The sequence below is a fragment of the Chironomus tepperi genome, unplaced genomic scaffold, assembly GCF_022539635.2.
Source record: "Chironomus tepperi strain 1889 unplaced genomic scaffold, CSIRO-AGI_Ctep_v1 contig_67, whole genome shotgun sequence".
Classification (NCBI taxonomy): Eukaryota; Metazoa; Arthropoda; class Insecta; order Diptera; family Chironomidae; genus Chironomus; species Chironomus tepperi.
Window position 1 is genome coordinate 948,643 of NW_027226189.1, and position 22,510 is coordinate 971,152.

At 34.7% G+C, this 22,510-nt stretch overlaps 7 protein-coding genes across 8 annotated transcripts; all 7 read left to right on the plus strand.

Annotated features, from left to right (window-relative positions):
* The first annotated feature begins 1,118 nt into the window (after positions 1 to 1,118).
* Positions 1,119 to 4,720, plus strand: LOC139100627 (venom protease-like). The gene is made up of 7 exons (XM_070653311.1): positions 1,119 to 1,454; positions 1,936 to 2,058; positions 2,539 to 2,658; positions 3,320 to 3,747; positions 4,174 to 4,183; positions 4,241 to 4,345; positions 4,526 to 4,720. Exons 1-7 carry the CDS (start codon positions 1,151 to 1,153, stop codon positions 4,591 to 4,593), a joined length of 1,158 nt encoding a protein of 385 aa, XP_070509412.1. The 5' UTR covers positions 1,119 to 1,150; the 3' UTR covers positions 4,594 to 4,720.
* Positions 4,721 to 4,971: 251 nt separating this feature from the next.
* Positions 4,972 to 11,151, plus strand: LOC139100468 (probable chitinase 10). The gene is made up of 7 exons (XM_070653060.1): positions 4,972 to 5,125; positions 5,210 to 5,382; positions 5,499 to 7,319; positions 8,323 to 8,336; positions 8,391 to 8,722; positions 9,010 to 9,185; positions 9,245 to 11,151. The coding sequence occupies exons 1-7, from the start codon at positions 4,987 to 4,989 to the stop codon at positions 11,099 to 11,101; spliced, it is 4,512 nt and encodes a 1,503-aa protein (XP_070509161.1). The 5' UTR covers positions 4,972 to 4,986; the 3' UTR covers positions 11,102 to 11,151.
* Positions 11,152 to 11,184: 33 nt separating this feature from the next.
* Positions 11,185 to 13,419, plus strand: LOC139100631 (venom protease-like). Its single transcript, XM_070653314.1, has 7 exons — positions 11,185 to 11,496; positions 12,105 to 12,224; positions 12,318 to 12,440; positions 12,504 to 12,940; positions 13,006 to 13,015; positions 13,085 to 13,189; positions 13,251 to 13,419. Exons 1-7 carry the CDS (start codon positions 11,238 to 11,240, stop codon positions 13,316 to 13,318), a joined length of 1,122 nt encoding a protein of 373 aa, XP_070509415.1. The 5' UTR covers positions 11,185 to 11,237; the 3' UTR covers positions 13,319 to 13,419.
* A 57-nt stretch (positions 13,420 to 13,476) lies between these two features.
* On the plus strand, positions 13,477 to 15,264 carry LOC139100626 (venom protease-like). Its single transcript, XM_070653310.1, has 7 exons — positions 13,477 to 13,820; positions 13,987 to 14,106; positions 14,171 to 14,293; positions 14,351 to 14,787; positions 14,853 to 14,862; positions 14,933 to 15,037; positions 15,095 to 15,264. The coding sequence occupies exons 1-7, from the start codon at positions 13,484 to 13,486 to the stop codon at positions 15,160 to 15,162; spliced, it is 1,200 nt and encodes a 399-aa protein (XP_070509411.1). The 5' UTR covers positions 13,477 to 13,483; the 3' UTR covers positions 15,163 to 15,264.
* A 78-nt stretch (positions 15,265 to 15,342) lies between these two features.
* Positions 15,343 to 17,393, plus strand: LOC139100551 (venom protease-like). Its single transcript, XM_070653177.1, has 7 exons — positions 15,343 to 15,654; positions 15,961 to 16,083; positions 16,162 to 16,281; positions 16,423 to 16,853; positions 16,971 to 16,980; positions 17,037 to 17,141; positions 17,221 to 17,393. The coding sequence occupies exons 1-7, from the start codon at positions 15,351 to 15,353 to the stop codon at positions 17,286 to 17,288; spliced, it is 1,161 nt and encodes a 386-aa protein (XP_070509278.1). The 5' UTR covers positions 15,343 to 15,350; the 3' UTR covers positions 17,289 to 17,393.
* A 495-nt stretch (positions 17,394 to 17,888) lies between these two features.
* On the plus strand, positions 17,889 to 20,161 carry LOC139100638 (venom protease-like). The gene is made up of 6 exons (XM_070653323.1): positions 17,889 to 18,118; positions 18,235 to 18,369; positions 18,449 to 18,568; positions 18,884 to 19,302; positions 19,367 to 19,948; positions 20,013 to 20,161. The coding sequence occupies exons 1-5, from the start codon at positions 17,896 to 17,898 to the stop codon at positions 19,379 to 19,381; spliced, it is 912 nt and encodes a 303-aa protein (XP_070509424.1). The 5' UTR covers positions 17,889 to 17,895; the 3' UTR covers positions 19,382 to 19,948; positions 20,013 to 20,161.
* Positions 20,162 to 20,242: 81 nt separating this feature from the next.
* On the plus strand, positions 20,243 to 22,369 carry LOC139100634 (trypsin-1-like). Of its 2 annotated transcripts, none has more exons than XM_070653319.1 (7): positions 20,243 to 20,600; positions 20,806 to 20,898; positions 20,989 to 21,180; positions 21,251 to 21,654; positions 21,712 to 21,721; positions 21,794 to 21,898; positions 22,222 to 22,369. In XM_070653319.1, exons 1-7 carry the CDS (start codon positions 20,378 to 20,380, stop codon positions 22,287 to 22,289), a joined length of 1,095 nt encoding a protein of 364 aa, XP_070509420.1. In that variant the 5' UTR covers positions 20,243 to 20,377; the 3' UTR covers positions 22,290 to 22,369. The 2 variants fall into 2 exon arrangements, with proteins under 2 accessions (XP_070509420.1, XP_070509419.1); XM_070653318.1 differs by having other exon boundaries at positions 20,265 to 20,600; positions 20,986 to 21,180.
* The last annotated feature ends 141 nt before the right edge of the window (positions 22,370 to 22,510 follow it).

The following is a 22,510-nucleotide window of genomic DNA, read 5'->3' on the forward strand; positions in this document are numbered from 1 at the left end:
TTAAATTTTAATAAATTTTTAAATTTTTAAATTTTATTCAATTTTAAATTTTAATGATTTTATAACTTTATTGAAATTTTAAATTTTAATGAATTTTGAAATTTTGTTGAATTTTTAAATTTTATTGAATTTTAAAATTTGTTGAATTTTGAATTTTTATCAAATTTTAATTTTTTTCAATTTTTTAAATTTTCAAATTTTTTAAAATTTCAATTTTTTTTTGAATTTTATTTAATTTGATTAAATTTTAATAAATTTGTAAAATATTTTAAATGATAAAATTCACATTACCATGCACATCCATTTATCATCCGCCGCCACTGCCTATATAAATTATTATTTATATTCCCCGCAAAAGGGAATAAAGAAAGAGAAAGAATAACATATGGGATACCGATGCAGCACTATTAGTATATGAATGAATGAATGAATGCTCGTTTTTTACCTCCTCATTATTAATACGAATTATCATCTTCTCTTTATTATTTTGTGCTTCTGTCAATGCCGAAGCCTTCCGAAAAAAAGGGAAGAAATGCACTTGAGAGAATAAAATTTTTAACATAAAGTCCATGGGAATTTTTCGGAATTCCCACAGAAAAAAATTCCTTTTGTTCACTTTTTTTTGGGGTTTTTGACGTGTTTATTTTAATTAATCCCGTTTGCTATTCCTGCATAGCTTACTAAGGAGTTTTAAATGAAGAGGGGGATTGCTATGTTTGTAGGAACTGAACATCTGGATATTTTGCATGTGATTGTAGATAATTTGCGAATAATTAGAGAATTTATTCATTTTTTGCCCTAATTACTGAAGCTGCCCGAGCAACACATGTGAAGAAGGCTCCGGAATGGCTTCCAAATGACCATGTTGCCTTCTTCACTTGTACTACTAGGGCTAAAAATTTAGAATGACCTCTAAAGCTATAAAGCCAGCATAAACAAACTATCTGAATTGGTCAAGGTCACTTATGTAGTTCACTGACTGTATATCTAGTTCCTAAGCACACAATCACATATTTTTGATAAATTCTCCCATTAAATTGTGTTGTTATTCATCTTATCGCAATTCTTAGTAAAATTACACAACAAGTCCAGTTGCTGCTCAAAAAAATATAATAATAATCATAATCTTAGTTCCTTTCAGTCATCCACAATGAGAGTTAGCAGCTTTAAAATTGTCATTTTTATATTCGCTTGCTGCCACACTGGAACTGCTGATTTAATGTTGGGTCAGCGATGTCGTCTAAAAGACAACTCATTAGGAATCTGCTTAAAAATTAATGACTGCAAACCTGTAATGGATATAGTAAGAGCAGGTCAAGTGCGTTCAAATCCACCGACAGTTTGTAGTCAGACTGATAGAACTGTCTGCTGTCCAGTTTCTGTTTCGACAACTACAAGCACGACTACAACGACGACAACGACAACAGAACGTCCGCTGAGAATAAGTCAAAAGAGTAAGGATCAATGATATATATTTTATGTGGAAGAAGATGTGAAGATATCCGTAAATAATTGAATCATATGGTGCAATCTGATGTATTTCCGGTTGTCGAGTATTTTTTATGAGAGTCTTTTGGTCTCTTTTGTGTATTTAAGGAGCATTAAATTGATGAGATTATTTGAAATTTTTAAGAGTTTTTGAGAAATTTTTGAATTTTAAAAATACGGTAAAAATTTGAATTTTGAAAGTTCGTTAAAAAATTGAAATTTGAAAGTGCGTGGAAAATTTGATTTTTAAAAATACGTTAAAATTTAAATTTCAAAATTCCGTTAAAAATTTGAATTTTGAAAATACATTAAAAATTTTGTTTTTTAAAATTTGAATTTTAAAAATACGTTAAAAATTCAAATTTCAAAAAACCGTTAAAAATTTCATCTTTTTGTTCCTTTTAAATTTTTAAAGTCTATAAAAATTCCCTTATTTTTCATTTCCAGAGTGCCGAGAGTATGCAAAAGCCGTCGTTCAAAAAGTTTTAGTTCAATCACTTCTCATCTCAGAGCAGCAAAATGAAGTAACAATAGACAAGTGCAAGCATAAATCAGTCCCGTTGATTGTTGGTAAATACACAAAAAAGAAAACTTTTATTTTGTTTATTTTCTCTTGAAAATAAATAAACAATAAACTCAGCAGAGTCAAGTGTATGTTCAGGATGCATGTTTAAAAAAAAAGTTTTTAAACTGTTTATTCGATGAGTTTGTTTGCTGTATGCAGAGATTCCTTTTTTTTTGGGAATTGTATAAACAGATAACATGAGATGAAACAGTGAATAATGAAGCTGAATTTATTGCTGAAAATTTTAAGTTTATAACAGGATTATTTAACAATGAATTATCATCGATGGCTATAAAGTTTTGGGATAGTTTGATAAATCAGCAGTCTTGCTTGGGTTATAATTCAATGCTTGACTTTATAGATCCGAATTTATGTGTTTTGACTGTGATAAGGCACAATTTAATGCAAGAATGGATCTTAAAGCTGATTTTTTTCAATTTTTATACATTAACTCTGAATAATTATTGAAATTTCAATTATTTCAGGTGGAACTGAAGCTGATTATTATGAATTCCCACATCAAGCACTGTTAGGCTACAATGAGGGTGATCCTGGTGAATGGGGATGCGGAGGATCTCTAATTTCTCCAAAATTTGTCCTTACTGGTAAGTATTCCTTGAATAGGTCGACCTGAGTCTAGTAATATCATGGAAAGTTCCGGGAATGTAAAGATTTGGACTAGACATAAGCCAGGAAAGTACACTGCGTAGAAATGGCTGAAACTCCGGTCTCAGATTGACTTGACTCCGACTTGAAGCTGGATTTCATCAAAATTGGTCTGGAGTCTGGTATGGAATCTGCTCTGGAGTCTGGTCTGGAATCTGGTCTGGAGTCTGGTATGGAGTCTTGTCTGGAGTACGATCTGGTGTCTGGTCTGGAGTCTGGTCTGGAGTCTGGTCTGGAGTCTGGTCTGGAGTCTGGTCTGGAGTCTGGTCTGGAGTCTGGTCTGGAGTCTGGTCTGGAGTCGGGTCTGGAGTCTCTTTTGGAATCAGTTCAGGAGCTTATCTAACACCGTGTGCTTTCCAGAATATTGACAAATGCTGCATGTTGCACTCTGGTTAATTATGTAATTTCTCATCACCTGCTGTCGATAATTAGTAATCATCAGCTCTCTAGAGATTCAGCACTCTAGAGACCGATTGTAGCACTCTAGAAACCAATTGCATCACTTAAAACTACCTCCCAGACATCAAAGTCATCCCATAAATTCCCCTGTCAATCCAATTTTACCTCAATTAATCTTCAATTTAAAATCCATACTTTCAGCCGCTCACTGTCTCTATCCTCGCAGCTACGGTGCCGTCAAATTCGTTAAAGTTGGCATGCACAGCCGTACACAAAATGACGATGAGGTATTTATTTATGGCGTTCAAGAAATTTTCCAACATCCAACTTACAATACTAGGACATTCAATGATGACATTGGCTTACTGAGATTAAATGCAACAGTGACCATTAATGAATTTATTTTACCAATTTGCATGCCAACGAGGCTTCATGAGAATTATAATGCAATAGCATCTGGCTTTGGTAGAACGGGTTTTGGCGAATCATCGTCAGAAAAATTACTGAAAGTATCGTTGGAAAAATTTAATTTTGAGGAATGTCAAGAGGCATTTGGTAAATCAATTAGAGTGATGAATGATACTATGTTGTGCTATGGACATCATACAGAGAATAAAGATTCGTGTAGTGTGAGTATGGAATTAATTTTGTAATCGTGGGATTTCCCCATGAGATTTGATAAGGCTTAATTAAGATGAATTTAGAATTTCTCAGATGAGAGGAATCAATTCTCTCTGATTTGTTCATGAGAGATGTAAATATGAGAATGATGACTGTGATTTATTAAGTGACAAGCTTGATTCGTGGTCGTTCACTTATTATGTAACGTATAGAATTGATCCTTTGAGCCTCCTCATCCAAGAGTGGGCTCTTCGTTATAAACTTGGTTAGGGCCTAACTGTATTGAGCCAAACCTCATTAGGCCTAGCCCCAAAGTCTAACGTCCTTAGGCTTGGCCCCCGGACCCCTTATAACCCACTTAGGAGGCCCTAAGGACGTTACGTAATAAGAAAACGATCCCTCATTTTTTCATTCTTTTTTCCATGACCTTGCAGGGAGATTCTGGTAAGTTTATTAAAAATAAACACAATAATACTGAATAATTAATGAAAATCTCTACAGGAGGACCACTGCAGGTTGGAAATGATAAGAATGTCCCATGCACTTACACTCAAATTGGAGTGGTTAGCTTTGGATTGAAGAAGTGCGGAACAATTGGAAAACCAGGTAAATATATCAAATTAGTGATTAAACTGATTCCACGAATTCAAATCTGAGCACGAAATCGACTGGAATTTTGCAATATATGAAGTCATATGGCGTCGAGTCGACTTGAGTCCACATTTCCTTACAAAATCCAAGTCGACTTAGAGCTTAAACTCAAATAATCTCTCAAATCTCTTTCAGGTGTTTATGCAAATGTGTTTCATTACCTTGACTGGATTGAGGGCATCGTTTGGAAGGATGACGTTTAGACATTGAGCATCATTTGAACGAGAGCAAATCAAATTACTCACAATTTATAATTATACACATCTAATTGATAATAACAATACAAAACAAACTACCTGTTTACAAAATAAAAGTTCATTGATGACTTCATATTAATCCTTATCAATCTAATAAATTTCAGTAGTTTTCAATCACTTATAATGAACAGATTCAAGCTTAAATTCCTTATTTTATTCAACCTACTTAATATTTCTTTGGCAAATTTAAATCAATCTTATGGATCAACATGCAGTCTTGAAGATGGTTCAGAGGGATTTTGTAAAGATATTGCGAACTGTCCGACTTTAGGAAGTCTTTTGAGAGATCGACTGATTACTTTAGATCGAATAAAAATTTGTAATAGATCCTTGAGATATATGTGCTGTCCGACATCGATTACGAATGAGGAAACGACAAAAGCATCTATAGTTGGATCTACAAAGCAGAAAAAAGCAACTGATAATGTGCCAGCAGCTTCTAGAGCTCAAGCTAATCAAGATGAATTAAGGAACAAAGGTAAGAATCACAATATGTTGCCTGATACTTCCGGGAACATACCAAATATCCTAATTAAATTCAAAAAAATCCTCATTTTTCCAGCGAACCCCAAAACTAATTTTGAATGTGGAAACTCAGGAAAGTCAATCAGTTTAATAGTAAATGGAACTCAATCAGAGAGAGGAGTATGGCCTTGGCTAGTGACTTTACACAGATTTCAAACAAATGGCTTGTTTTGTGGCGGAACTCTGATTAGTTCTACTGCAGTTGTGACAGTAAGTGACCTTAGTGCTTATCATACTATTAGATTGTATGGAATTGAATCGACTTAAGTCCGATTTCTGGTTTCTGGTACTTACTAAATTAAGAATGTATATTCATTTTCCCCTAGGCAGCTCACTGCATGCAGGACAAGGAACAGAAAATTCCTCTACTTCCAAATGAAATAGTCATAAAGCTAGGACGATATGACTTATCGCAACTCTACGAAAGAGATGGAATCGACGCATATGCACTTGACATTTTCATTCATCCAAATTGGAAGTTCTATACTCGTGATTATGATTCAGACATAGCGATTATCAAGCTTAGCAAGCCAGTAACATTTAGCTATTTTGTCAGTCCAATTTGCTTATGGAAATCTAATAATCCACTTACTGTAACTACTGGAACAATTGTTGGATATGGAAAGTCAGAAAGGGAAGCACGTCATGAGAATATTCCAAGAGAATTGGAAGTTAAATCCATAACAAATGAGGAATGCTTCCTAAAATCTCCAAGATTCTCTTACATATCGTCAGTAAATACTTTCTGTGCTGGTAAGGATGAATATTCATCAGCATGTCAAGGAGACAGTGGTAATGGAATGTTTGTTCAAGTCAATGGCCGATGGTACTTGAGAGGAATCATATCAGCATCATTCTTTAACCTGAACAACACTTGCGACACAACAGCTGACACGCTGTTCACGAATGTCTTGAAATTCTCAAATTGGATTGACGAAAAGGCACCAACTTTAGATCAACAATTTGAGGAAGAAGCAAGAACTCAAGACTCGATTCCTGAAGGAAAAGAGATTGTCTGTTCCTTTACAAGCTGGGCTGTTTATCGCAAAAAAGGCGGAAGATTCACAGTTGACACTTTTGATCCGAAACTGTGCACGACTATAAATTATAACTTTGCTGGACTTGATGACAATTTTAAATTAAAGTCACTAGATCCATGGCTTGACTTAGCAGATAATAATGGATTTAATGGATACAAGAAGTTTATAGATTTGAAGAAATCACATCCACATTTGAGATTATTGCTGTCAATTGGTGGATGGGATGAAGGAGTTCAAAAGTACTCAAATTTAGCATCAAATGAGACACTTAGGAACAGTTTTGCAGTTCAGTCAGCTGAATTTCTAAAGGAATTTGGCTTTGATGGACTTAATTTCTATTGGGACTTTCCTGGTGATACAGGAAGAGGTGGAACTGCTGAAGACAAAGAAAATCTATCACTTCTGTTAAAGGAAATTTCCAAAATTTATCAGGAACAGAATTTGTACCTAAGTGCTACATTACGGACGAGAGACTGGATTGTAAGATCAGCATATGACCTTGAGGAAGTCTCAAAGCATGTTGACGCAATAAACTTGATTACATTTGATTACTCAAGCAGTTGGGATAAGAAAATTGGATATCCTGCAGCAATCAAAACAAGTTTTCAGGATGATGACATTGACACAGCAGTTAATTCCTTTATAGACCAGAAAGTTCCAAAAAATAAAATGATTTTGGGAATAATGTTTCAAGCACAGACATACAAGACTGAATATGATGGATATATCGGCGATGAATGTGAACAAGATGGATTTCCAGGTCCAATCCTACAAAGCAGTCTGTTAGTTGGATACAATGAAATTTGCAGGATGGAAAATCAAAAGGATTGGACATATGAATTTGACAAAATTGCATCACAAATGATTGGAAGATTTAAGGAAAATGGAACTACCTACGTTGCTGTTTACGACACGCCACGTTCAGTTGCCAATAAAGTGCAATATGCTATGGACAAGGGGCTTCGTGGTGTATGGGCATGGTCAATAGATACAGATGACTTTAGAGGCGAATGCTCAATTGACAACACAACGTATGCTGATTTTAAAGGTTCAAGTCCAAAATTATCAACAGAAAAGGAATTTCCATTGCTCAGAACAATAAATGATGTAATGAAATTCCTGAGTAATTAGACATAAATGGGTTATGACCCTTAATTGTGTTCACTTGATAATAAATAAAATGCTTTGGATGATTTATAAATAGCTGTTACTGATTATTTTTGGGAAAATTATTCATGTGATTAAAAATCTAGTTATTTCAAGGGTAAGAAGCTATTGTAAACAATTTGAATGTTTTCGTTTTTTGTATAGATTAAGTCGCAGTGGATTGATGGAGCAGTGGCTTTGTTCTTAATTATGACACATCGACTGATCGATCATGGATTTAAGACCCGGCATGGGAAGTGTTTCACTTGTTCTTTTTTGAATCATACGTACTGGACAAGCAGCTTACAGTCACCCTTTTTGGCTACAGGCAGGAGTGTCATTAAAGGACTGTTTTGTATTTCTATACCTGCTTACTTACTTCTCCGGTCGCACAGATCAATTGTGATCCATGATCTCCCTGAGACATATTTTAAAGCTGGCACTATAGCTGGCTTCCGTCTTCCAGTTACCGATACCAAACTCCATCCTATCTATATCAATAGTTTCTGTCAATGAGTTTGTTAGGCCTTCCTCGGGTTATGTTGCCACCATTTGGGTCTCATTATAATCTGTATATCAACTGATTGCAGTTGTCTGTCGAACCCTGTTTGCAGCATACAATGAACATCTGTGGATCTTAAGGTCTGAACATCCAATTTTTACTATCAGTATAACGTAAAACCAGTACTACATAGATGCTACATATCAGTTTGCATATTCTTTTGAGTAATATGTGTCAATAAAACTTTTTTTATCTTTCAACCGGTTCTTGTGTTAATGAAGATGGTGGAATTCATACTACGATTAATTATCGGACTGGTTATCGGATATAACGCAGCATCTTCTGCGTGATCATAAAATGTATTGCGACTTAAAGTCATTTTAAGTAAATCCATAAACTGGTATGTTGTGTTCAAAAACAATACTTATCTATTGTTTAAGAAACTTTAAGAAAACAAAACAGCACGGAAGTTCTTGGTATTTTCCCAAAAACCAGAATGTGTTTCTTATAAATAATTATCATGTTCTTAGTTGTTCTCTGTCATTCGTGATGAACAGTTCGAAATTAAACTTTATAATTTTACTTATCTTTAGTTTAGAGTTAGTTTGTTCAAGTCATCCATTTGGGTCATCATGCATCCTCAAAAATGGTGCATTTGGAACTTGTGTTGATATATCAAGTTGTACACAGATAAGGGCACTGCTGGCTGAACAAAAAATCAGTCGCGATGATATAACAATTTGTAATGAAGAATTAAGATATCTATGCTGTCCGTCAGCAAAGTCTGAAGAAGAATCAACAATAACAAAGCTATCAACAAGCACAGATTCAGTTTTAAATGAAGAGCACACGAATGAATCACGTAAGTTGAACTGAATAAGAGTCTGGAACTTTTAAATGATTGATCCCGAGCAGCACAATGTAGTGTCGCGTATTTTTGGAAGGAATATTGAGTTGAGATCAGTCGTCACGGTATTGTTAGAGCAACTTCGCGTCTTACCGTAAGTACGTGGATTTACCGGTGTCCAAGCGAATATGTTGTGCTGTCCGGGCAATTATTTTGAACTAAACTTAATATGCTGCTGTAAACGGCTAGTAAATCCAATATATTCTTATACAAATATTCATTTAATTCCTTCATAACTGTAGCACCAACAAATGATCAAAATTATCCGTGCGGAAGTTCTGGAAGAGCAGTTAGCTTAGTGATCAACGGTACTGTATCACCAAGAGGAGCTTGGCCATGGCTAGTGTCTTTATACGAATTTTATAAAAATCAACTGTTTTGTGGCGGAACATTGATAAATTCTAATTCAGTTGTCACAGTAAGTAAACTGATTAAAAAGCTGACCTTTGACATTTATGACTTATTGATATATTCTAGGCTGCTCATTGTATGCAAGACAAAAGGAATGAAAGTCAAATGACTCCAGATAAAATTGTTGTTAAACTAGGAAGATATAATCTATCGCTGCCTTATGAAAGAGGTGGTGTTGATGCTTATGTCCTTGACATTTTCATTCATCCAAATTGGAAGCACTTTACTGATAACTATGATTCAGACATCGCCATACTTAAGCTAAGTGCACCTGTGACATTCAGTGATGTTATCAGTCCAATTTGTTTATGGACATCAAATGAACCAATTCCTGTAGATCATGGAAATATTGCTGGATATGGAAAGTCAGAAAGGGAAGCACCACATGAGGTTATTCCACGAGAGTTGGAAGTAAAAATCATAACGAATGAACAATGCTTCCTGAAATCTCCAAGATTCTCTTACATATCGTCAGTAAATACTTTCTGTGCTGGTAAGGATGAATATTCAGCAGCATGTCAAGGAGACAGTGGTAATGGAATGTTCGTTCAAGTCAATGGCCGATGGTATTTAAAGGGAATCATATCAGCATCGTTTTTACATCAGAATTATACATGCGACACCACATCTTACACGCTGTTCACGAATGTCTTAAAATTCTCCAATTGGATTGATGAAATGGCACCAACATTATTTAAACAGTTTGAGGAAGAATCTGAAAATCAACAATCAGTAGTGGCACATGGGAAAGAGATTGTATGCTACATAGCCAGTTGGGCAATTTATCGAAAAGACGGTGGACGATTCACAGTCGATACATTTGATCCTGCACTTTGCACGACTGCAGTGTACTTTTTTGCTGGATTAGATGAGAATTTTAATTTAAAGTCACTAGACCCTTGGGGTGATTTAGGTGACAATGGTGGATTGAACGGTTACAGACGATTTACTGCCTTAAAGAAATCGTATCCTCATTTGAGGGTTTTGTTGTGCGTTGGTGGATGGAATGAAGGCGTTGAAAAATACTCAAGATTAGCTGGAAATGTGACTTTAAGGAAGGCATTTGCAACTCAGTCAGCAGAATTTTTGAAGCAATATGAATTTGATGGTCTTAATTTACTTTGGGATTTCCCTGGAGATCCTGAAAGAGGTGGAAGTAAAGAAGACAAAGAGAATTTTCCACTTCTGTTGAAGGAAATCTCCAAAGTTTACCGTGAACATAATTTGTACTTGAGTGTCACATTACGTACGAAAGATTGGATGGTCAAATTAGCATATCACCTTGAAGAGATTGCTATGCATGTAGATGCAATAAATATGATGACATTTGAGTATGGTAGCAGTTGGGACAGACGAATTGGATTTACAGCACCACTGCAGGCAAAGCTTCAGGCAATTGATATTGATTCAGCTCTAAATGACTTTATAGACCAGAAGGTTCCGGCAAATAAAATAATTCTTGGAATTCCGTTTCAATCTCAGACATTTAAAACTAGTGCAGATGGCTACATCGGTGATGAATGTGAGCAGGAAGGCTTTATGGGTCCAATCATCCAAAGCAACTTTATGATCGGATACAATGAAATCTGCCGTATGAAGGATCAGAAGAAATGGACATACAAATTTGATAGATTTGCATCTCAAATGATTGGTAAATTTAAGGAAAATGGAACTACCAATGTTGCCATCTATGACACACCACGATCAGTTGCAAATAAAGTCAAATTCGCCATGGAGAAGGGATTACTGGGTGTATGGGCATGGTCAATAGACACAGATGACTTTAGAGGTGAATGTCCGATAGATAAAACAACATATGCTGACTTTGGAAAGTCAAGGCCGAGACTAACAAAAGAGAGGGAATTTCCACTGCTGAGAACGATTAATGACGTAATTAAGTTCATGAATAGAAAAAAGAAGTGATGAAATTAAACAAATAATAAATCTGATCATTTTGATGCCAAAAGTTCAAATTCATAAATTTCATATCAGCTTTATTGTATATTACTTTTTCAGGCTACTGCTCAGTTTCTTTCAGTCAGTGATCATAAACAGTTCAATGTTTAAAATTTCTATATTCCTGCTTTTAAATTTCTATTTCGTATATTGTGTATTAGATGAAGGAGATACTTGTTCTCATGTAGCAAATTCACCTATTGACAACGGTTTACCTGGAATTTGTATGAAATATCAAGAATGTACAAAAGTTAAAGAACTTTGGGAAAAAAAGTTACTTCGTAAAAATCAAGTTACAAGATGTAATATCGCTAAAAGGATAATCTGCTGTCCAAGAGAAGAAGAAAGGATTAGTGAAAAGAGTAAGTATAATTTCTTGGATAATGGGTTCGAATCCTTGTCATATCGACAACATTCTATAGCAGTATTGTACATACTGTTGTGCCTTCGAAATTTATTTATTCGTCGTGGCTTATCATCAAAGTGTGTCGTGACTACACTGATGTATTATATGATTGAGAGATCGATCTCTAGTGAGGGAATCGAACCCAGAAACTCACAAACGAGTGACGCTAGCACCCGGTATGCTCATCAACCACTCGGCCACAGAGACTTTAACCTTTGACTGACAGATTTGCTTATACATGGCTCGATACCTTAGATTTAAATTTTGATTAGGTTTTGTCCCAATTGAGGTTTTTCGCCTTCTTTAACGAGTACACAAGCCGAATTAGTGTGATTAGAACAGTGATAAAGCACCCGAAATTCAACTAGAATTTCCCTGGGATCGAACTCGAGACTAAGTCGACTGCCCGACTTCTTTCCCAATTAGACCATTTCCTCTTTTTTGCTGCTTAACAAATTAGGTTTAAGAGTTAATATGAAGTCCACAAACCTCGATTTGCTTCGAAATGGCTGCCAAATAGACCTTATTTAAGGAATTAATTAAATTTACTTTATTTTTTATTAGAATGTAAGGAGTATGGAAAAGCATTAAATAGTGTTGTAAGACTTACACCCATGCTTGGTCAACGACCAACAGAAATAAACGTCAACAAGTGCGCACATAAATCAGTTTCACTTATTTTTGGTAAGTATTCTTATTAGCGTAAAATCGAATCATGCTTTTTGACCCAAAGACTGCGAAGCATCAACGACCCCATCAATTGTATTAACATTTCAGGAGGTGAAGTGGCAAAGAATCACGAGTTTCCACATCAAGCACTTTTAGGCTTTTCACCTAGAAATAAAATTGTGAATTGGATATGTGGCGGTTCCCTAGTGTCTCCTAGATTTGTCTTGACTGGTAAATATTGAAATTAGATGTTTGAGTCTTAAAGTCTGAAGTACGATTCTCTAAAAATTCCAGCTGCTCATTGCCTGTACAAACAGAGATATGGTCACGTAAAGAAAGTAAAACTTGGAATGAATAGAAGGGACCAAAATCATGACAATAGAAAGGTCTTTGTCTTGAATGTTAAAGAAACATTTAAGCATCCAAACTACAACGAACAAACATTTAACGAAGACATTGCACTTCTAAAATTGAATGGAATCGTACCAATTGACAAGCATGTTTTGCCAATTTGTATGCCGACTAAGGAACATGATAATTATAAAGCTTTGGCTACTGGATTTGGAGCAACAAAAACGCAAACTCAATCTGATGCTTTATTAAAAGTTGTTCTTGAAAGATTTGACCATTCTGACTGTAAAGAAGCTTGGCCAGAGGATGGAATTGTACAAATTGATGAAGAAACAATGTTATGCTTTGGACATCATACTCAGAGAAAGGATACTTGTAGGGTAAGTTAGCTTATGCTTCATTACACGACTAAGTCACTGATTATTGCAATTTTAATTCTTTTCAGGGCGATTCTGGTAAGTTTTGGAAGTCATTAATAAGGTTTGACTATAAAATATGTTGACTATATATATTCCCACACTCAGGTGGTCCTCTTCAGATTTCTAATGACGAAAATGTGAGTTGCACTTATACTCAAATTGGAATTTCAAGTTTTGGACCAGAAAGATGTGGAACTGTTAGCATTCCTAGTAAGATAAAGTTACAATAATTTGGTATGAATCATACAAAATTTCATTATTTCTCATATAGGTGCCTACACTAATGTATTTAACTACATTGACTGGATTGAAGAAATCGTCTGGGGCGATGAGGCTTAGTATCACTTGAGACGAGACTTGAGACATGTTTTCATAGAATTCTTAAATAAATATAGTTTAAAATAAAAACAATATTACTCTCAAATTCTCTTTAAATTAAAGTATTTCATTTATTTCGTATTTTCCACACCTTATCGGCATTTCAGTTTAATTCAGCATATCGCAATGAACAGTTCAAAATATAAAATCTTCTTCCTTATATTGTTTTGCTTTAATTTCTCATATTCATCAGATCTTTCAGTTGGTGATTCATGTACACTTAAAAGTGGTGCAAGTGGAACTTGTCAAGAATGGAAGGAATGCTCAATAATTAGAGATCTGTGGAAAAGGAGAGCTATTTCCCGTGCTCATGTAACTATTTGCAGCCAACCTCAAAGAACTGTTTGCTGTCCATTTTCCTTGGATGATGAAACGACTACAGAAAGGACAACAACAACGACAACGACACAGGCTGCTATTGAAAGTCATGATGATAACGACCAGGAGAGAATAAGTCAAATAAGTAAGAAATATTAATACAGTGAAAATAATCTTGTATTATTTGGTATTTGATAAGCAGGCTTGCTTTAATGCAAGGCATGGAACTTGTGAAAATATTCATAATATCCCTAAGAATCCCCAAGAATCCTCAAACATCCTCAAACTATTTAAAATCTATTTATTTTTAGAATGCAAGGAATATGGAAAAAAAGCAATGCTAATAACAGTACTAACACCATTGCTTGGCCAAGAACCGATAGTTACAAGTACCAGCAAGTGCACTCATAAATCAGTTTCACTCATTGTTGGTAGGATAGGAAGTAAGTAAATCTAATATTTGATTTTAATGATATTTTCTATTTTCTGAATAAGGTGGAACCGATGCAAATGTAGATGAGTTTCCACATCAAGCACTTTTAGGTTATTCACCAAGAAATACGGAAGTGAAATGGTTATGTGGTGGTTCTCTAGTGTCTCCCAACTTTGTCTTGACTGGTAAATATTGAAATTAGTTGTTTGACAGCCTGAATTGTGATTCTCAAAAAATTCCAGCTGCTCATTGTCTTTTCGAAAAGAAAAATGGTCAAGTAAAGAAAGTAAAACTAGGAATGCGGAACAAAGACCAAGATCATGACAACAGGAAGGTCTTTATCTACAACATTAAAGAAACATTTAAGCATCCAAACTACAATGAACGAACATTTAACGAAGACATTGCACTTTTAAAATTGGATGGAACCGTACCAATTGATGAACATATTTTGCCGATTTGCTTGCCGACTGAACCATCTGAAGACTTAAAAGCCATAGCTACTGGATTTGGAAACACTAAATCGGGCTCACAATCTGATGTTTTGTTGAAGGTTACTCTTGAGAGATTTACTCATGATGAATGTCGAGAATCTTGGCCAGAGGATGGAAATATACAAATTGATGAAAATACGATGCTGTGTTATGGACATCATACTCAAAGAAAGGATATTTGTAGGGTAAGTTCCTCTAGGTCACATTACATGACTAAGTCACTGATTATTACAATTTTAATTCATTTCAGGGCGATTCTGGTAAGTTTTGGAAGTCATAACTGTAAGTTTGACTATAAATTGTGTTGACTTTATCTTTCCTCACACTCAGGTGGCCCTATTCAGGTATCTAATGAGAATAATGTTCACTGCACCTACAAACAAATTGGAATTTCAAGTTTTGGACCAAATAGATGTGGAACTGTCAGCATTCCTAGTAAGATTTTCACTAATAGTCAATTTTTTCAATTCATTTACGATCATTTTCTCTTAGGTGGATATACTAATGTCTACAACTATCTCGATTGGATTGAAAATATTGTTTGGGGAGATGAGCAATAACTGCAAATTACTTGATGCTTAAAACCGCAAAAACTGTGAGAATGTTGTTGTAAATCCGAAATAAAATCACAATAAAGCAAGTTTGTTTTTATACAATCACAACTTCCACTCTGGATTTCTCTTTAAATTGTCAATTATTCTCTCTATAAAGTCCTTATCAATATCTCAGTCGGCTACTGTCATTCGCAATGAGAAGCTTAACAATAAATATTATTTTTGTATTTTTTGCAATTTTAAATTCCGTAAATTCTAATTTACCTAATGGAGCACCATGCACCCTCAAAAATGGAACAGCTGGAGTTTGTGTAGAGATATCAAGTTGTCCGATTGTTAGAAATCAATTGGCTAGAAGGTTAATTAATCGTAGTCAAGTAACAGTTTGTAATAAACCAAAGCGTTTTCTTTGTTGTCCATCGCCGCCGGCTGAGGAAGAGACAACGATTGAACCAATACTGACACATTTTAATCAAGGAATTAGGATTAGTGAAAGAAGTAAGAATGGATTGTAGTAAGCCTTACTGGATTTAGTCGTTAAAATTAATCAAGAAACTTCAAACCGCTTGACCTTGTAATCGGCTGCAACCTAAGCAAATAAATGTTTATTAAATAGTCATCAATTTTGATTTAACAGTGCTGTTCAAACTGTGTGTCGCGGCACATTAGCTGAAATTCTTTAGAAATACTTTGAACTGCATGCTGTGAGCGGTTTAGGTTTTGGATTACCATCAAGATGTGCTGCAGCACACAGTTTAAACAGCACTGGTCTATAGGAACTACTAAACATTTACTTTTCAATAGAATGCAAAGAATATGGTGAAAAGGTACTCCAAAAGGTGATGGTATCGTCGTTAATTATCAACGAACAGGGACTTGAATCGACAACAAGCAAGTGTCAACACAAATCTGTATCGTTAATTATTGGTAAGGACTGAAATATTGTGGAGTTCGTGAAAAAACCAAGAATTCTCGCCAAATTATCCAAAATTGTTATTATTGCAGGTGGAACTGAGGCTAGTTTGAATGAGTTTCCGCATCAAGCACTTTTAGGTTATCTAAATGGAATCTCGATTGAATGGAACTGTGGCGGTTCATTGGTTTCTCCAAGATTTGTATTGACTGGTAAGATTTTACTTTTTAATCCAAGTTTACAGGCTCTCGGATATTTTGAGGTTTAAATACCTGAAATGGCTCAATCTGAAGTATCTTTAGAGGCTTAGTCCCAAAAAATCCATATTCGACTGTTCCTTAATTCTATTTCAGCTGCCCATTGCTTCAATCACGCTGATTTCGGTAAAGTGAAATTTGCCAAACTCGGAATGCACAATCGAGTCCACAACAATGACAAAACCTACACCTTTGGAGTTGAGGAGTATATCAGACATCCAAACTACTTAAGAGGATCATTCAACAATGATATTGGACTTCTAAAATTAGACGGAATAGTTCCAATAGATGAACACATTTTGCCTATTTGTATGCCAACGAAGCAACATGACGACTTTACAGCAACAGCAACGGGATTCGGAAAAACCCAATATCAACATCAATCTAATGTTTTAATGAAAGTTACAGTAGAAAAATTCAATCATTCTGAATGTCGAAGTTCATGGGGTGAGGATAGTAATGTGAGGATTGATGCGCAGACGATGTTGTGTTATGGAGATCATACTGAAAGGAAGGATTCTTGTAGGGTAAGACTTACGAAGGGTGTGGAACTGATCAATAATATTTTCATCAATTTTAATCAGTTCCGTACCCTTGAGCTTTAAGGTAATTGAAAAGTATTAAGCTTTTTTTAAATATTTCAGGGCGATTCAGGTAAGTTCTTGGATTTACAGGTCAAATTGAGAAATATCTAAGTCCAATTAATGTAGGCGGTCCACTTCAAGTGTCTAATGAGGAAAGAGTGCACTGTACATACACTCAAATAGGAATAATTAGCTTTGGTCCAGCAAAGTGTGGACTAGTTGGAGTTGCTAGTGAGAATTTGTTCCTTTATATACACATCTTTATACTGTATAAGAAGTAACAGTCACGTGTATATATTTTTTTTTCCAGGTGGATACGTAAATGTTTATCACTATCTTGATTGGATTGAAGGAATTGTGTGGAAAGATGAGGAATAAGAGAGCATACAGCCTTAAAATGCAGATGTAATTAGATTACATTGTTCTTAATGCTGATTGTAAATTTGTGAAAATTGGAAATAAACACAAATTTAGTCAATTTAATTTATTTTATGATTTTCAATTATTCCAGCTTCCATTGTACCTTCATAGCAGAGCTCACCATCTCAGATCCCTTCCGAGTTGAATCATGTGAGCACTGGTACGTTGTAGGGTTAATGACAAGACGTGAAGTTACCCTGACGTCACAGTAACCTGATTATGACTCATTTTTACTCGAAAAATGCAGTTTTTTGGACATTGCACTTTGCCATTTAGAATGGATCGAGGGAATCGTTTGGAATGATAAAGTATGATGTTTGGTTGTAGCTTAATATCTACAGAAATGATTAAGAATACAAATAATAAAAGAGAATGCAATACAAAATCATACTCTTATGTATGTACATTTCAGTACTCTTTGTGATTGAATTCTGAGAATATGTAGGCTGGAATTAAAAAAAGTCAATTTACATGATTATTCTCTCATTTCTTAATTTAAGCTCTCATAATGTCTCTACAATTCAACTTAACTAGTGATCGTTCAGTTGCTATTTATCAATTCACGATGAAAGTCTCAATATTCATACTTTCGTTGCTGTTTTGTTTTGTCAAGTGTGATGATTCACTTCCATGCCGGTTTAGTGATGGATCATTTGGTAAATGTGTAGAAATTAGGAACTGTAAGTCACTTTTGACACAATACAGAAATGGAACATTAAAAGCAAAGGACATGCCGATTTGTGATTCTGTCAGAAGACTTGTTTGTTGTCCGAGAATCAGCACAAAAAGTAAGAGAAGCTTTATTAAATGGGTGTGGAACTGATCAGTTATCTTTTGATCTGTTTCATATTCTAGCCTTAATTTTAGGTTTAGTGTCCTAAATAATATTAATTTTATTCTATAGAGTGCAGAGAATATGGAAAGAATGCTTTAGAGATAGCAAGAATCCCATCACTTCTTCTACATGACGATGGCAATAGCTATCGCGAAATAGTCGTTAAAACTAAGTGCACGCACGTTCCAGTATCGTTAATAGTTGGTATTGAAACCTTTTTATTTTAATTAAATTATTTCATCAATTTTTTCAAAATCTTAATTAAGTTTTGTTGATTTTTCAGGTGGAGAGGAAGCAAAAGTCCATGAATTTCCACATCAAGCACTGCTAGGTTACCAGAAAAATGAGACAGTCGAGTGGCTTTGTGGTGGATCATTGATTTCTCCAGATTTTGTATTAACAGGTAATGTAAGGCTAGAGTTGGCACATCAGTGTATCGCGGACCACAGTACACCACTGTTGTCCATAACTGTTCAAAAAGAACAAGGAATCTAAATTGCAGAGCTTGAAGTCGAGTCGACTTTAATCGACTTTTCCATACAAAATTCAAGTCGACTTCGAGCTCTGCTCAGTAGATTTTAAAATTGTAATGTTTGCATCACATTACTAGCTACAAGCATAATCGCTACAGATAACAATTTGGAATTGACCTTGGAAATTCCCGAGAATTCAAAATATAAATACAAATTTTTTTAATCATAAATATTTTTGATTTCAGCTGCTCACTGCCTTTCTCTCTCAAACTTTGTACCTGTAAAGTATGTCAAACTAGGTGTAAATGATCGTCAGCATGATACAGACAAAACTATACTTTCTATAGTTAGTCAAACTTTCAAACCCCCACGAGGCGACTATTCATCATCTCATAGTGACATTGCCTTATTAAAGCTCCAAGAGCCAGTAAAACTTAGTGAATTTATTTTGCCAATTTGCATGCCAACTAGGCCTTTTTATGACAATAAAGGAATTGTCTCAGGATTTGGCGAAAATGGAAAGGGAATATTAACACAAAGATTGATGAAAGTTGTGCTGGAAAAATTTGATCATAAGAATTGCAAAGGATCGTTTGAAAAAAATTATAATGAGGATACGATGTTGTGTTATGGACATCATACACAAAGGAAGGACTCTTGTACTGTAAGTTGTAATTGGACTTAGGATCTTGTTGAATTTATTTAAGATATTTTTATTATTTTTTCAGGGTGATTCAGGTTAGTTTATACAAATTTGTTGGATGAGGAACCTGATTGGATATAGTGGTCAAGTTGTTACAGTAAACAGGGTTTTATTTGACTTGTTGTATCCTAAAAGAATTGAAAAATAGAGAACCCTGTGGTTGGTTTATCAGTATCCTTGTGCTTACACTTGGTGCATACCCAAGGGTATACTTTAGAGTAGGCGGCAAGGTAGGTTTACACATATACCAAGAAACTGACCCATGGGTAACAGGTCTTTGAAAATCTGGACCCACGTCAGACTCATGTGTGCATGAGGGAACAATTTTTCACCATTTCTACACAGTGTGTCTTTAGGTTATGTCTAATTCTAGATACGATATTCTTCATCATTAAAACTATGTTGCTATACAACTAGTCACTCAAGTGTCTACTCAAGTGGCCAATAAATAATCCCTAAATTCTTGCTCAACTTTCAAATGGCATAAAATCTTAAATTCTAGGTGGACCTCTCCAAGTTTCAAATCATGAACTAGTAAATTGCACATTTACACAATTTGGAATTGTTAGTATTGGACCGAAATTTTGCGGTATACCTGGAGCGGCTGGTAAATTTATCATTTTCTTATTTTCATTTAAATTCTGATATTTTTAATTCCTATTATTTCACAGGAGGATATGTTAATGTTTATAAGTTCATCGATTGGATTGAAGAGACAGTTTGGACAGATGAAGAATGAAGTAATTAGCAGAGTATTGACTGAAATATTTGATATGTAGCTAGGATTAAATAAAAAACTAGATTTTAAACTCTTAAATAATCAGATTCTGTTGTTCCCTTGAAAGAAATGCGATTTAGGAATTAATTCTCACATGCAGTTTCACTCAAATGTGTGAGAATATGCAAACTGGAAATAACTCAGCTGATCTTCCGGTTTTTTAATTTTTTCCTCTCATTCTCATCTCTTTTAACTCTCGTGACATTACTAAACCACAACTAAATATGTGATAACTCAGTTGTTTACTGTTGATTCATTATGAAAGTCTCATGTTTATTACTTTTGATGTTGTTTTGTTTTGCTAATTCTGATGATCCACTTCCATGTCGATTTAATGATGGATCGTTTGGTAAATGTGTTGACATTAAGAACTGCAAATCATTGTATGGATTATATAGACAAGGAACTGTTAGAGTGAGGGATCTACCGATTTGTGATCCTGTTAGAAGACTTATTTGCTGTCCTAGAATCAGTTCGAAAAGTAAGAAATCAGAGTTGACAGGCTGCATATTTAGATCTAATAGTTGCATAGCTTGAAGTCGACTCAAGTCGAATTTTTAATGCAAAAAACCGAGGAGACTTCAAGCTTTGAATTCATGAAGAAAAGTCGTATGTTAATGACAGTCTAGATAGTCAGTTATTTAGTCGTCCTAGTTACGCATGCTGCTTTTATTTTCTATAATTAGAGTGCAAAGAGTATGGAAGAAGTGCTATAGAATCAATAAGCAGTCCAAATTCAGTTGCCACGTGCCAGTTTAGTCCAACTTCGTCATTTAACGGTAAGCATTATATCTTCCATTGCATTAAGCATTCAGCAAGTAAAAAGCAATTTTTGGAACTGTAGCCTCCTAATTCCATATTTTCAGAAGAAGGAACAAGACATCTTGTGACTAGATTCTACAACGAATGGGCTCGTGATGCTAGTGGATCGCATAACAGAGAAGCTTCAGTATTAAGACAGTTTGAGTTTCCACATCAAGCAATTTTAGGTTATCAAATCAACGATGAAGTCAAATGGATTTGTAGCGGCTCATTGATTTCGCTAGATTTTGTCTTAACTGGTAAGGATCCTATAGACATTTAAAATATCAAATCCGATCCTAATCCTTATGTAAATTCTATCGGTTTTAGCTGGTCGCTGCATTTCTTCAATAGAGTATGGAGCTGTAAAGTTTGTCAAATTAGGTGCTCACAATTTGAATGATGGAAGTAAGTCTATGATACTCACAGTCAAGCAGACATTTAAACACTCAAAAGACAGGATATCCGCATTACAAAATGACATTGCTCTTCTAAAGCTTCAAGGACCAGTCAGAAGTAATGGCAATATTTGGCCAATTTGCTTGCCAACAAGACCTTATTATGATACGAGAGCTATAAGAACTGGTTTTGGAGAAATTCCATCGCAAAATTTATTAAAAGATGTAGTTAGTAAATTTGATCAACAGGTTTGCAAAGACAGTTATGGAGATCGTTTTAATGAAACTACAATGTTGTGTTATGGACATCAAACAGAAAGAACAAGCAATTGTATTGTAAGTCTTGAAATATACATTTTTACAATACTCTAAACTAAATCTATTTACTATTAGATTGATGAAGGTAAGATAATATAAATTGAAGCATTTGTTCCTTCACAAATGATATTCAAACTATATTGAATCCAAACCTTAGGTGGACCACTTCAAGTGTCAAATGATGATCAAGTAAATTGTACATATACACAAATTGGAATTGCTAGCTTTGGACATAGCAATTGTGATTCTACTGGAGTACCAAGTAAGTTACTTACGATCAGGGTTTTTGCATATTTATTACTACTTAAAAGACACAATGATTAGGAATGTTAAAAACTAATGTATCCAGGCCAGCATGACTCTAGAGTGAGGACAGACTTTATCAACTCCAGCCTCGAACAGCACAATGTGCTTGTTAGGGTATCTACTTCATCGTATTAATGATAGGATGAAAAGTAGCAGTAATGGCACCGTGACGGTCCAGTTTACCGCATTGTGCCGCTCGTGAGCTCCTCCAAGTCATGCTGGTCAAGAGACACTATTCTTCGCATGTCACTCTATTGAATCAAATTAAATGTTTTTTAGGTGTTTATGTGAATGTCTATAAATACATAAACTGGATCGAGGGGATCGTTTGGAAGGATGAAGCTTGACAATTTGATTTTTACTGCTATATTAACTTTAGATTTGTTAATAAAATTATTAAATTAAACTGATTACAACAAAAATATAAGTCTGATTTATTATTTAACAGAATCAAGTTTAACATGGATGTGCCCAAATATAATTTTTTTTCTCTGGATTTTTTTTTATTTTTTTCAGTGGAATCACAAAATATTTTTTTTTCAGAAATAAATGAATTTGCTTATCATTC

Bases quoted from the DNA above. Each gene is read 5' to 3' on its own strand.
- LOC139100627 (XM_070653311.1), top strand. From the start codon at position 1,151: ATGAGAGTTAGCAGCTTTAAAATTGTCATTTTTATATTCGCTTGCTGC. The intron at 1,455-1,935 runs GTAAGGATCAAT...TTTCATTTCCAG, and splicing joins GCTGAGAATAAGTCAAAAGA to AGTGCCGAGAGTATGCAAAA. The intron at 4,346-4,525 runs GTAAATATATCA...AATCTCTTTCAG, and splicing joins CGGAACAATTGGAAAACCAG to GTGTTTATGCAAATGTGTTT.
- LOC139100468 (XM_070653060.1), top strand. From the start codon at position 4,987: ATGTGCTGTCCGACATCGATTACGAATGAGGAAACGACAAAAGCATCT. The intron at 5,126-5,209 runs GTAAGAATCACA...TCATTTTTCCAG, and splicing joins AGATGAATTAAGGAACAAAG to CGAACCCCAAAACTAATTTT. The intron at 5,383-5,498 runs GTAAGTGACCTT...ATTTTCCCCTAG, and splicing joins GTTCTACTGCAGTTGTGACA to GCAGCTCACTGCATGCAGGA.
- LOC139100631 (XM_070653314.1), top strand. From the start codon at position 11,238: ATGTTTAAAATTTCTATATTCCTGCTTTTAAATTTCTATTTCGTATAT. The intron at 12,225-12,317 runs GTAAGTATTCTT...TTAACATTTCAG, and splicing joins ATCAGTTTCACTTATTTTTG to GAGGTGAAGTGGCAAAGAAT. The intron at 12,441-12,503 runs GTAAATATTGAA...TAAAAATTCCAG, and splicing joins TCCTAGATTTGTCTTGACTG to CTGCTCATTGCCTGTACAAA.
- LOC139100626 (XM_070653310.1), top strand. From the start codon at position 13,484: ATGAACAGTTCAAAATATAAAATCTTCTTCCTTATATTGTTTTGCTTT. The intron at 14,107-14,170 runs GTAGGATAGGAA...TTTCTGAATAAG, and splicing joins ATCAGTTTCACTCATTGTTG to GTGGAACCGATGCAAATGTA. The intron at 14,294-14,350 runs GTAAATATTGAA...AAAAAATTCCAG, and splicing joins TCCCAACTTTGTCTTGACTG to CTGCTCATTGTCTTTTCGAA.
- LOC139100551 (XM_070653177.1), top strand. From the start codon at position 15,351: ATGAGAAGCTTAACAATAAATATTATTTTTGTATTTTTTGCAATTTTA. The intron at 16,084-16,161 runs GTAAGGACTGAA...TTATTATTGCAG, and splicing joins ATCTGTATCGTTAATTATTG to GTGGAACTGAGGCTAGTTTG. The intron at 16,282-16,422 runs GTAAGATTTTAC...ATTCTATTTCAG, and splicing joins TCCAAGATTTGTATTGACTG to CTGCCCATTGCTTCAATCAC.
- LOC139100638 (XM_070653323.1), top strand. From the start codon at position 17,896: ATGAAAGTCTCAATATTCATACTTTCGTTGCTGTTTTGTTTTGTCAAG. The intron at 18,119-18,234 runs GTAAGAGAAGCT...TTTATTCTATAG, and splicing joins TCCGAGAATCAGCACAAAAA to AGTGCAGAGAATATGGAAAG. The intron at 18,370-18,448 runs GTATTGAAACCT...TTGATTTTTCAG, and splicing joins TCCAGTATCGTTAATAGTTG to GTGGAGAGGAAGCAAAAGTC.
- LOC139100634 (XM_070653318.1), top strand. From the start codon at position 20,378: ATGAAAGTCTCATGTTTATTACTTTTGATGTTGTTTTGTTTTGCTAAT. The intron at 21,181-21,250 runs GTAAGGATCCTA...TATCGGTTTTAG, and splicing joins GCTAGATTTTGTCTTAACTG to CTGGTCGCTGCATTTCTTCA. The intron at 21,899-22,221 runs GTAAGTTACTTA...AATGTTTTTTAG, and splicing joins TGATTCTACTGGAGTACCAA to GTGTTTATGTGAATGTCTAT.